General features: G+C 35.4%; 1 protein-coding gene across 1 annotated transcript in view; it reads left to right on the forward strand.

Moving 5' to 3' along the window:
- Positions 1 to 13,235, forward strand: part of Pik3c3 (phosphatidylinositol 3-kinase catalytic subunit type 3) — a 110,775-nt gene that overhangs the window by 40,118 nt on the left and 57,422 nt on the right. Inside the window, exons 10-13 of the mRNA XM_042675166.1 lie at positions 3,714 to 3,899; positions 5,515 to 5,669; positions 7,792 to 7,882; positions 11,396 to 11,463. Coding sequence (XP_042531100.1) covers positions 3,714 to 3,899; positions 5,515 to 5,669; positions 7,792 to 7,882; positions 11,396 to 11,463 — 500 coding nt within the window. The remainder of the gene's footprint in view (positions 1 to 3,713; positions 3,900 to 5,514; positions 5,670 to 7,791; positions 7,883 to 11,395; positions 11,464 to 13,235) is intronic.

The raw sequence follows: 13,235 nt of genomic DNA on the forward strand, positions 1-13,235 counted from the left end.
AGAACTGAAAACTGGAAATATATATGCAAATACAGTATTTTTAACACTGACATAATTGTGATTTAGTGAATAAGAGATAACAATGTGATGCTTTTAAGATCAAAAGAGATTAAACAACATGAATATAAAGCATAATAAATTGTGAGAAACAGACTAACTACAATACTTGTTAAGAAAATAATGACCAGGCACCAGTGGCTCCTTCCTGTAATTCTAGCTACCCAGGAGACTGAGACTTGGAGGATAGCTGTTGTCAGCCAGCCTGGGAAGAAAAGTCTAAAAGTCCTCTTCTAGTTAGCCTAGCCTTTTTTTTTAATTGTGAAAATACCATACAGAGGGGTTACAATTACATGGGCAAGATAATGAGTACATTTCTTATCAAGCATTGTTGCCTCCTCCTTTGTTTCCCCTTCCCATCCCTTCCTATACCCCCTCCCCCCCCTGCTGCCTATCCCCCTACCTGATCCTCTCCTCCCCGTCACCAAAGTTGTAAAGTTTGTTTTTTGACATAAAACGACTTGTATAGCCTGCAAAATTTTGACTGGAGACATGACTAAAGTGGTCCGATGCTTGCCTTGAAGAAAGACAAAAAAAGCAATACCAGAAAGCCATGAGTTCAAGCCCTGTAACCACCATCTCCTCCCCCCAAAAAAGTAAAAAAGAAAACATTTATCAGATTTTATACTGCTGGTACTGTTGCAAATGTTTTACCTTCATTTACTATTTAATCTTTACTATAACAAAATGAGATGTCTCTTAAAACATAATATACTCCTAGCAATTGACTGCATATAGACAAATAATTTTGATTTTAACATAGATGACCTAACTCTGAAGCCTATTTTTCATCTTTGAAGGTTCCAGAGATAAAATTGCATTTAAATCCTTTATCTTTACTATATATAGGTCAATAAACTATGTTTAAAAGACCTGAGATTTATTATTATTGTTATTGCTGCTTTCAGATTTTTACACTTCCTTTTTGTTCTTCTCTTCATTCTGTTGTCTCTGGGTTTATATTTGTAACATTTAGCTTTATAATATTGTGAATTTTTCTGTATAGTTCCTAAAGTTCCTTTGCAGCAGTATACTCTATAAATTTCTGTAATATATCTATAAATCTGAGATCCTAGAAGTTAGATGGTTTCAGTTATCGAATCAAATACATTGACATGCTGCAGGATTTGCTTATAATAAGTATATACCCACACATTTCTATTAAGGCTGTTGATCTACTGTGAAATGGAAAAGCTTTTACTGTAGTTATTTAAGAAGTATTGCTTTGTTTCCATATTCAACCTAGAATTGCATTTTAGATGTGAAAAATAAATGCATGGAATAAGTTAGTAGGCAATCTATGTTCTATATGAAAAGAGAGCATTTTACTAAACTGTTGTGGGAGGTACTAAGGAAAAGGACAGCTGTACCTGGAGAATACATATGCCAGTTGCAAAGATGAGAAAGTTGGCAAAATCACCTGGTAGTTAGAAAAACATCATCATAAATGACAGTAAACTGAACTAACTTCTAAAGGAAGAGTTAAGAGTTGCTGGAAGTGTTGAACTTTGACAAGATGATCATAAAGAAGGTGATGCTGCCACTATTTTGGTGAACTTAAGAGAACTCAGAGAACTTAAGAGAACTTAGAGAATCATGTGCAAAATATAGTAACTTGGCTACAGCATACAAAGGCAAAAGAACAATCTGTATTTAAAGAAATGAGGATTTGGATTGTGGTGAATACGCATATGTAAAGTTATCAAAGTGGATGAATGTTTTCACAGCTAAGGGCTTCTGTTTAATTTATTTAGTAACTAAAATGACCCTGTTATCTAAGTGAAGCCACATTCTAAACATACCAGAGCCATGTTACTGTTTTTACAAGGGTTAGACATTTAGTATGAGAGGGAATTTATTCTCATTCAGTTTGGAGATTGAAACAGACCAATGATAGATGTTACTTAAAGAAACACATTTTTATCTTTTGGGTGAACACAGTTAGAAAACCAATGACTTATTGTTTAATAATGATTACTTTGGTACCGAGACACTGGAGAATTACGATGCGAGGGAATTGAGGAAGAATTGCTAAGAATAATTGACATGCTTGAGAATGGGTTTAGAAGACCAGTGAGATAATGTCTGCATTTGGTATGAATTTAATGGTAGCGTCTTGATGACAAAGATACTATCTGACAGGAGGAATGTGGGGTGGATTCTGGATTCTAGATCTAGTACATTCACTATTTTGAGGTGATGTACATCTTTTAATTTTGTTGGTATTATATATTATGTAAGAAATGCACCTCACACTGCCTGTTTTTTGGCACCAGTACTGGGACTTAAGCCTTAACTCAGAATTTGTGAGCTATCCCTTAGCTTTTCCACTCAAGGCTTGCATTCTGCTGTTGAGATACAGCTCCACTTTTGGCTTTTTGGTGGTTAATTGAACACAAGAGTCTTGTGGACTTTTTCCTCTCAGGCTAGCTTTGAACTTGAATGTTCAGATATGAGCTAACTGAGTAAATAGTATTATAGAGGTATGCCATCAACATCTGCTAGTAGATCATTTTTTCTTAATTTTCTAAAGTCAAGAAAAAGGGATAGGCAAGGCATTTAGTTTCACTTTATGACATCTTAACCAGAAATTGTGTTTTCTTTTCCACATGGACATTGACCTGAGAAGCTGATTACTTTGCTAATTAATGAAAAAAAAACTAGCAAAATAAGAATTAAAAAAATTAGTTATCCTTGTTTAAGTAATGAAAAGAAGAAAATGTTTGAGGTTATGCAAAGAAAGTGTTTCTAGAAAGGAGAACTGGAAATTGGAGTTGCACTGTATAAAAGAGAAGAGAATATTTCTTTCTTTTTTTTTTTTGGTCGGTCATGGGGCCTGAACTCTTAGCCTGGTCACTGTCCCTCAGCTCTTCAGCTCAAGGCTAGCACTCTACCACTTGAGCCACAGCGCCACTTCGGGCTTTTTCTGCTTATGTGGTGCTGAGGAATCGAACCTAGGGCTTCATGCAGGCAGGCAAACACTACCACTGAGCCACCTTCTCAGCCCCAAGAGTATCTTTTTTTTTTTTTTTTTTTGCCAGTCCTGGAATTTGAGCTCAGGGACTGGGCACTGTCCCTGAGCTTCTTTTGCTCAAAGCTAACACTCTACTACTTGAGCCATAGCACCACTTACAGCTTTTTATGCATATGTGGTCCTGAGGAATTGAACCCAGGGCTTCATGCATGCAAGGCAAGCACTTTACCCCTCAACCATCTTCCCAGCCCCCCCAAGAGTATCTTTCTTAAAAGAGCACTTATTTGTGCAAGATAATCTACTTAACTGACTTTTTATTTAAAAAAACAACAAACTAGCATTTTCCTGTCTAAAGAAGTAAGCTTCTAGACATTTAGATGGTACCATCATGTGAATCAGACTATTTGTTGATATATTGGTTTACATATCCATTCTGATATTCACTTGAGTGTTTTATTTATTTTTGATTGCTTATCTTTTCCTTTATAAGTAGCTTCTACTCAGAGAGATGCTTTTATTCCTTTCTCAGTCCTCATGCAAGTATGTTGGAAAGCAGACCTGGGAAATGATTGAGAGTGCACTATACTAGAGATGTCTCCCTCTGCTTGTTGGAAAATTAAGAGAATCACAAAGACAGATAGTATGATGTTGTTTCTAATTATAAACTCATTTCTGATTTTAGGCCTTGACAAAATTCTTGAAGTGTGTTAATTGGGATCTACCTCAAGAGGCCAAACAGGCATTGGAGCTTCTAGGGAAATGGAAGCCAATGGATGTGGAAGATTCTCTGGAGCTGTTATCCTCTCATTTCACCAATCCAACAGTGAGGCGTTACGCAGTGGCCCGGTTGCGACAGGCGGATGATGAGGCATGTTATTATTCATTAATCCTGGTTGGCTCTCTGCATTTAAAGTGTACCAAGTTTAAAACTAGAGCCTAATTATACACTGTGTTTGCATGTGTGTTTCAAAGAGAGAGAATATGAACAAGCACAAGACAGATTTTAAAGAAGGGAACAGGATATACTAGGTGTGTTTTCAGAAGTAGAATTAAAATATTCCTCTAAGGACTGCTCTGTGAAATGAAAATTTACTTCCTGATCTGTTTTGTGATGGGACAATCTCTCCCAGGACATTTACCTGGCAGCAGAGCTTGTATTGCTCTGTCTGGAAAAAGGAATTCAAGTGAAAAATGGTTTAATGCAGTAACAGCTAGGGAATAATTCAAATCCCCTCTATCAGTCAGTATATAACAAGCCACATTTAATTGTAGCCTCGCAAAGCCCTTGGGGCCTTTAAAGCACAGAGATGCATGGTCTTCCGACTCTCCTTCAAACTGCTCCTTTAAACTTGCATCTGCTAGCAATTAGGTGTGTATGTAGATTTTCCAAAGGTAGTTCTGAATTCTCTTGGTAACAAAGACTGCCAAGTTTATGCTGAATATTTATAGTCATGTGAAGCCATCAGGTAAGCAGAGACACTAGTTGACACAAACATTGCTGGGCTTTGAGTTTACTAATTTAGTGAGGAATTTCTAATCCAGCAATTTTTCTTACCTCTTAATTTTTATAGAGTCAATGTGTTCTCAAACATAACCTTATAGTTTATACTAGCCAATAGGGCAGTAAATCTTCTCAATCTTCACTAGATAGAGAAATAATGGTCCTGTGGAACTATTACCAGTAATCTTTTTCTAATAAAACAGTGATATAATTTGTGAACAAGCTCAGCCACGCACATATATGTCTGTGTGTGTGTATGTTTGTGTGCATGCATGTGTGTGCATGTGATGGTACTGGGGTTTGAACTCAAGGCCTAAATACTAAACCTTAGCCTTTTTACTCAAGGCTGGCATTCTGCCACTTGAGCCACAGCTCTACTTTTGATTTTTTTTTTTTTTTTTGGTGATTAATTAATGATATAAGTCTCACAGGACATCATATTTTTTTCTTTTTTTCCTGGTTCTGGGGCTTGAACTCTGGGCCTGGATGCTGTCCCTGAACCTCTTTGTGCTCAAAGCTAGCACTCTACCACTTGAGTCACTGCACCACTTAGCACCACTTACTGCTTTTTCTAAGAAGTTTATTGGAGATGAGTCTCATGGACTTCCTTGCCCAGGCTGGCTTGAAACCACAATCCGCAGATCTCAGCCTCCTGAGTAGCTAGGGTTACAGGTATAAACACTGGTGCCTGGCTGACACTATTTTTAAGTAAGTCATTGACCACTTTTTCCCAGACATTCTTCAGTATCTTTTTTTCTATTAAATGATTCATAACTGTAAGGTTTATATTGTGTTTGTTTTGTAAAAAGACACTGTAAGCACTAACAGGTTAAGCAGATTAGTAACATGCCAAAGGTAACAAATGAAAAGTGGTAGATGAAAGCAAAATGTTAGCTTGACATTTAGGAATAAATTATGTTTGTAATCCTTTGCCTTTGATTTTTCTAATAATATAGTGTCTTTTCATTTGTTTGTTTTCTAGGATTTATTGATGTACTTATTACAGCTGGTCCAAGCTCTCAAATATGAAAATTTTGATGACATAAAGAATGGATTGGAACCTACCAAGAAAGATAGTCAGGGTTCAATCTCAGAGAGTGTGTCAAATTCTGGAATAAATTCTGCAGAAACAGATAGGTATGGATATCCAGGGAGGAAATATTTTCAACTTTGATAGCTTCCTCCTTTCTTTATTATCTTCTCCTTTTAACCCAAGTGTGGCTCTCATATGAAGACTGAACTTTTTTTCCCCCTCACAAATCCACCAGACTATCTCTTCTAGTGTTGAAGTTTTACCAATGAATATGACATGCACTCACAGAGCGCAATTGCTATTTTAGGAATAGTGTTTTGCAGTTAGAATACTTGTTAAAAATCTGAACTCTGACAGTATTAGCTGTACAAAGTTGTTTAAGTAGAATATTTTGTTTTTGCTTACTCGCTATCTACTCCTTTGGTAGTTATGGTAAGTGTGGTAAAGTTTCATTATCTGAATTATAAATAATTTTTAATTATAAATATTACAACAAAGTTTACTTGTTAAAGTAAAAGCTAGATAAGAAAAGTAGTAAGAGTTTGGGTATCTGAACTACATATCTGACACATGGACCATGTGTTCCATATACAGTCTCTCATACCTGTCTTTAAGGTTGGTCTGAGTGTCTTTTAGAATTATGAATGACATAATCAGAAACTAAGTAAGTTTCCCTGTCTTATGCGTTGCAAATATTAGTTAACTCCAAAGCCTAAAAGTAAGTTGTTATTTCTGGGTAAAAGATCCAGATGCATGGCAAAGTCTTGACCTTATGCAGGTCATATGTGATTATTACTGATAGAATCTGATCTAGACTTTGGATTTCTTGGATCAATATGGTCATTTCATTTATTACCTAAGTCCAAGATTTAATTTCTGTATTTTCCCTTACGATTATGATAGTGCAATACATTGTATTCTATGTAGGTTTAGAGAGGAACTAGAACTTTCCTTTTCTAACAGATACTGATCTGTTCTACCATATTTCTAGTCTTGTTTGCTGTAGTTTTGATTTTTTGTTTTTTCTTTAAAAAATATTTTGGTTATTATTATAAAAGTGATGTACAATGAGATTACAGGTATCTAAGTCAGGTAATGAGTACATTTCTTTTTGAACAGTGTCATACTTTCCCTTGCCCTCTCTCAGTTTTTCCCTATGTCCATACCCACAAGTTGTATAGTTTATTTTCAATGTAGTATCTAGTGAATACAATTGCTGCCATTTGTTCACCCTTTGTCCATCCATTTTTGTTTTGTCTCTTTAAAGATAGCTCTTGTGCATTTTGCTTGGATTGGTCACCGGTGGATACAAATATGGCTGGCTCAATCTCCCCAATCCCCCCCAGTCATGGGGCTTGAACTCTGGGCCTGGGTGCTGTCCCTCAGCTCTTCACCTCAAGGCTTGCATTCTACTACTTGAGCCACAGAGCCACTTCAGGTTTTCTGGTGGTTTATTTGAGATAAGAGTCTCATGGACCTTCTGCCCAGGCTGGCTTTAAACCCTGATCCTCAGCTAGGATTACGGGTGTCACCAACACTCTGTTCTGGCTCAAATTTTTAATTAAGAAAAAAATTTTTTGAGACAGAATCATAATATGTAGCTCAGGTTTGCCTTTGAAGTTGTGATCTATCTGTCTCGGCCTCCTGAATCCTAATAATTTAATGAGTGTATCCCCATGCACAGCTCTATAGTTTTAAGGGAAGAGACTCCTTACCTTATGTTTCCTTTCACTATACACTGGAGACCCTCAATCTAAAACTGTGTTTTTCTTACTTATTACACCAGAATATTTAATTTGTAAAAATGTGCTCAAGCATATATTCTACTATGTTGAAACCTACAACCTACTATTTCCAAAATATACTTGTCACATCCCTTACAATTTTTGAAAAGGTAAAAAAGACATGGGCTGGTCTTGTAGACAGATAAAAATTGGGAGCTACAGGTTTAGTGGTAAATGGATTTAAAAAAATTAGACAAAAACTTCACAGTACTTCTAAACTATGCACACATGCAAACTTAATCAATCTGCATAAGTCTCCATGAGGTTATGTTATATAAAATCTTTGGTCATGAAGGCTCTTTTCCAAAATATAGCATGACAATGTAAACACTTTGAAAGGACATAATCCCCATTATCTGTACTATAACTAATATGTGCTGACTCTTTTAGACAGACTTTTTTTTTATTTACACCTGAGTGGTCTCTTCTATTACATTTTTAGCTCTCAGATTATAAGCAACCCACTTCCTCCAGTGTCTTCTCCTCCTCCTGCATCAAAAACAAAAGAAGTTTCAGATGGTGAAAGTCTGGAGGTGAGTACAAAATATTTCAAGCTTGCCATAGGAGAGATCTACCAAGTAAACCTGTAATCCTGGTCTTTAAAATATTGACTAACTTTATTAAATAGCATGTGTTTGATACATGTTTATGACTCTCCTTTTCAGTACAATATGCCAGATAATCCTCAATTCAAGCCATTTTATTGGTTTTGGGGGCATATAAATAGATTAATGTACAATGTGAAAATAAACTAGGCTTAAATACTATTAAGGAAACAGGATATTTATAAATGTTACTTATTTTTGTAGAAATGTAGAATTTGATACTAAGGATGAAACACTAAGCAGATGTTTGGATCTCAGATAGGTAGTCTCATTTGGAGGTAAAATATACTTTGTATGATTTTGGATACTGCCTAACTAAAAGTTGATTTCATACATATTTTAGAACTTATCCCTGGCACTTCTAAGTTAAGAATTTTTTTTTTTAACCCCAGATAATTTAAACAGTAAATTTTTTTTTTTTTGGTCCAGTCATGGGGGCCTCAGCTCTGGGCCTGGGCTCTGTCCCTCAGCTCTTCAGCTCAAGGCTAGCACTCTACCACTTGAGCCACGGTACCACTTCCGGCTTTTTTTTTGTTCTTATGTGGTGCTGAGGAATTGAACCCAGGGCCTCATGCATGCAAGGCAAGTGCTCTACCACTGAGCCACCTTCCCAGCCCTAAACAATAATTTTTGGTCTTAAAAAGATCAGTTGATTTTATGTATTGCTTTCTGACTAAATGATTTTTGTATTTTTAAATTTTATTTATTTATATATTTATTTATTTTTGTTGGTCATGGGGCTTGAACTCTGGGTCTGGGCTCTTTAGCTCAAGGCAAGCACTCTACCACTTGAGCCACTTCTGGTTTTCTGGTGGTTTATTGGAGATGAGTCTCATGGACGTTCCTGCCTGGGCTGGGTTTGAACCTCAATCCTCATATCTCAGCCTCCTGAGTATCTAGGATTATAGATGTGAGCTACCACCACCCGGCGACGAAATTTTGTGACTACTTTTTACAGGTTTACTTCCCCCTTGAGAATATTTCACTGAAAAAAAGTTTTAAAAGCTAAACATCTTAGAATACTTAGGTGAGCCCTTCAAGTAGACATTCATTCAGGCTAATTTAAGCTAAAAAGACATTTATTCAGCCATTTTTGTGTGTATGTATACACACACACACACACACACACACACAAGTACATGTTCTTTTATGGTATATTACAAGCTGTTTTGGATGCTAAGTGATTCAAAATTGTCTTCACTTTTGTCATCATGAGTCTTGCATTCTAGTGTGGCAATGAGTAAAAGTCTACTATGTATATAATAGGAGAAATAATGTATTTTGAATGTAATAAATCACAGAGGCATGATAGAAAGCATTGTGGCATGGTTAGCAGTTTTCAGTTTGGCAAAGATTAATTATTATGGGTATTTCTCCAGAAAAGTAAGATCAGTTTATAGATGAAGCACATTAAGAAACAACCATGTGATTATCAGGAAAGACTTTAAGCAGAGGAAATAAAGAGTAGAGAGTACTTCAGGGGTAAGAGTAACAACAGAGGCCACTGTGACTGATTGGGATACCCACAGAAAAGATCATAGCAGATGTGTCTGTGAGAGAACTAAATGGTCAGTTGAGTAAGGCCTGTAAGTTCTTATGCGTTTTACTTGGAAGCCATTGAAGTACTATTCCCTTTTCCCCTTCCCTGTAAATAATGCTGTACAAACAGTTTTCACCTTAAAGTTTATTTTCAGCCAAGCTGAATTTCCTCTAGGTGGTGCGAGGAATCAAACCTAGGGCCTCATGTATGTGGGGCTAGAAATACCAACATTCTCTTTTTTTGATGGCCGAACAGATATTTGGACTTTCCTGTTTAGGTAACAATTTCATATGTCAAAAACTATAAACCAAAGATAAATATTTCTTATTGCAAAAGTATGGTTATATTTCAGAAATTCAAAGAGTTCTTGAAAAAAGGTATTGCTGAAATGTGAATAGAATTTTGTACATGTTACTGAGCAAGTATATTATGACACAGTTAAAGTCTTAAACTTATACCTAGTAGCTACTTAGAGATATTTACACCACTAAGGCTATCTATAAATTTACCATTTCTTCTAATGCCTATGTTCTCTAATATGAGATCATTTTCTTTTTGCCTAAAGCACATGGAAAAAAATGTTTTAAAAACTTAAAGCATTTGTCATCCAAATTGAATTTAAAATTTTACAGTACACAGTTCGTATTTCATAGTTTTAAATTTTAATTTTTCCTTATTTATGCTCTATAAATTTTTATAGAAAAAGCATACTGTGAAATGAAAACTATGTTCTTTATATTAAACAAATACATCACTGTATAAAAATGTAGTGTCCCTGCCATACAGTCAAAAGATAAACAAGACAGATTCTGCCTGTTCAATGTATTTTACAATTTTGCATTATGACTTCAAATGTAGATTAAAATTGAACATAGGATGCTCCACACTAGTGAAAACTTTGACACATCTCCATTATGCAACAACCTCACATTCTTAAGGACCCTTACTACAGTGATACTCAGGCCTGATCTCAAGTCCTGGACTCTAGGTACCACTGTCCCTTAGCTTTCTCAAAAGGTCAAGACTGACACTCAACCACTTGAGTGTCTGGCTTTTTGCTAGTTAACTGGAGATAAAAGTCTCATGGTCTTTCCTGCCCAGGCTGCTTTCAAACTATAATCCTCAGATCTCAGCCTCCCGAGAAGCTAGGATTTCAGGAATGAGCCACCTCTTATCCTACATTTCCACCTTGACATAACCTCCAACTTCTAGATTCAGTAAGAAGATGTGAATGCTTTCTTTTCTTACTTCCTGTTTGTCTGCAAGTCATATGAATTATAATTCTAAAATACATATTTTGGGGTTTTTTTTGGCAGTATTGAAACCAAAGGTTTGTTAAGTGCTTTCTTGCTGAGTTCACCCTGTAATGCCATCCTAACTGGTCTATACTTCTCAGAAGCATTTTTCTGTAATATATCTCAGATCATCACTCTCACTTATTAAGATATGAAGTTAGGTATCTATTATTTTTCAAATAAAATTCATACTTACTGCTGTGACCTGATATAATCACTTAATTTGGCTTTTATGATTTTTTTTAAGTTTGTCTTAGTTTAGTGTTCACTCTATTTTAGCTGCGCTGAGCTCTTAAATTCCTCCTCAAACAAGTCAAATTCAGGGTCTTTGTTCCTGCCTCAATATGATGTCCTCATTGTTACCCTTTCTGCCTTCCTCATCTAAAGTATTTCTGTGACCATATCTTTCTTTCTTAACTGCTCAATGTAAAACTCCAGGAAGACTGTTAATTTCTTCTCTGTTGCCTGGTTTATGATAAGCTTTGGATGGCAAGGTTTAATTGGTAGATGAAAATATAAACTGTGACATAAGATGATGGTTTAAAAGTAGGATTTTTTCCCCTTCTCCTGTGATAATTTTTAATACAGTTCTTTTAATTCTTTCAGCAAGATCTGTGTACCTTCTTGATATCAAGAGCTTGCAAAAACTCAACATTGGCTAATTACTTATACTGGTATGTGGAAATACTTTTCTGTTTATCATTCCTATGCACTTTTTTCCCCATGCTTTGTCCAAATATAAAGATAAAATGTAATATGGGTAGTCATCAAAAACCTATACTTGTATATCAAAAGTCAATATTTGTGTCACTCACATTTCTGTACTGCTTTGTTCATGAAAATGCTTGGTAATAATAATAACATTGCTTCTCTTCTTTCGCCTGATTTTCCCAAACTAAACTATCACTGGTCAAGGTAGGTAATTCTTTTCTTTTCTTTCTTTTTTTTTCAGTTTTGTCTGCTTGCTTTTCATCCTGTTAATGTAGTATATAAAATACAATTGTCACATAATTTGCTAACATGGTGAAATCATGTGAAAATAGAAAGTGAGAATTCAGTTACATTATCCCATCTAACAATGGATGAATGAGTCATAGTTTTGCAGAGAATACAAAGGCAGCTAGGTATGCTATACCTGAAGCCTTCTTTACACGGAATAGTAAAAGTTAATAATACTTTGAACTTCTTGACAGACTTAGTTTTTTGTGTTTGTATGTTTGTTTGTTTTGTCGATTATGGGGCTTGAACACCAGGTCCTGAGTGCTGTCCCCAAGCCTTTTTTGAAGGCTAGTACTCTCCTACTTTGAGCCACAGCTTTACTTCTGAGTATTGGGTAATTAATTGAGGACAAGAGTCTCAGAGAGACTTTGTTGCCTATGCTGGCTTTGAATCTTGATCCTCAGATTTCAGCCTCCTGAGTAGATAGGATTACAGGCCATGAGCTCTAGCACCCAGGTTAGGGTTTTACTTTTAGCTGTAGAAATTATTTTATAATATCCTGTTTGCAGTTATTTCTTTCTTCTTCCTTTTTTTCCTGTGATTTATGCCCTGTTGTTACTGTTTTTGATTTCTGTACCCTTGTCTTGCATGTAAATTTGTCTGATTTTCAGAAGGGACTGGGAATCAGACATGGCAGAACAAAGTGTGAACAAATGCAACAGTAATACTCATTATGCACTATGGGGGAAGGAAGTCAGGGTGGGTGGGTAAAAACAGAAGAAAATGCAGGAGGGGTAACACCAGTCAAAAAGAAATGTACTCATTATGTAACTGTAACCCCTCTATATATTGCCTTTATAATAAAAGTATTAAAACAAAAAAATCTCTGGTCAGTGTTGCTGCTTCTTTACAGCCTGAATTTAAGTAGTACACATAACATGTCCATTCTGAAAACTTGTCACTGTGATAACATGATAGTTTTTTTTTTTTTAATGAGGAAATACTATCTTGTTTTAGACTTGGTTTAGAGAATATGTCTTGTGGGTTGAAGCAAACTTAACTTCATTTTCTCATTCTCTAAACATAATTCTATTTTGGTTATTGCCTCTGTGGCCAAGAAATAGGTAACTAAATTGGCACTCCTTTAACTAACACAAGTGTCCAATATTTATATATGTAATATATAAACCTTTATTATTTTCTTTGTAAAGAGAAAAATAATATCAACATTCTTTATCAAATCAGCCATTTTATCCCCTTTGGAACCTGTGATTTATTTATTTTTTCCACTGCTAGCCTTAAGTGAGAAGAAAACCATTCTACTTTAGCAGTTGAATATAATATTCATAAAAGTACATTTCCATTGCATTAAATTTAAATTGCTTTTCAAAATGTATCCACAAAACCTGTTGGCTAGTTGTTAATACCTATTATTCCTTTCAAAAGTTTATTTATAAATTTACAAATTCCCGTTTTAAGAAAATAACTATTTCCTTTCAATATATGA

Source organism: Dipodomys spectabilis, unplaced genomic scaffold (assembly GCF_019054845.1).
Source record: "Dipodomys spectabilis isolate Male_0828 unplaced genomic scaffold, ASM1905484v1 ptg000024l, whole genome shotgun sequence".
NCBI lineage: Eukaryota > Metazoa > Chordata > Mammalia > Rodentia > Heteromyidae > Dipodomys > Dipodomys spectabilis.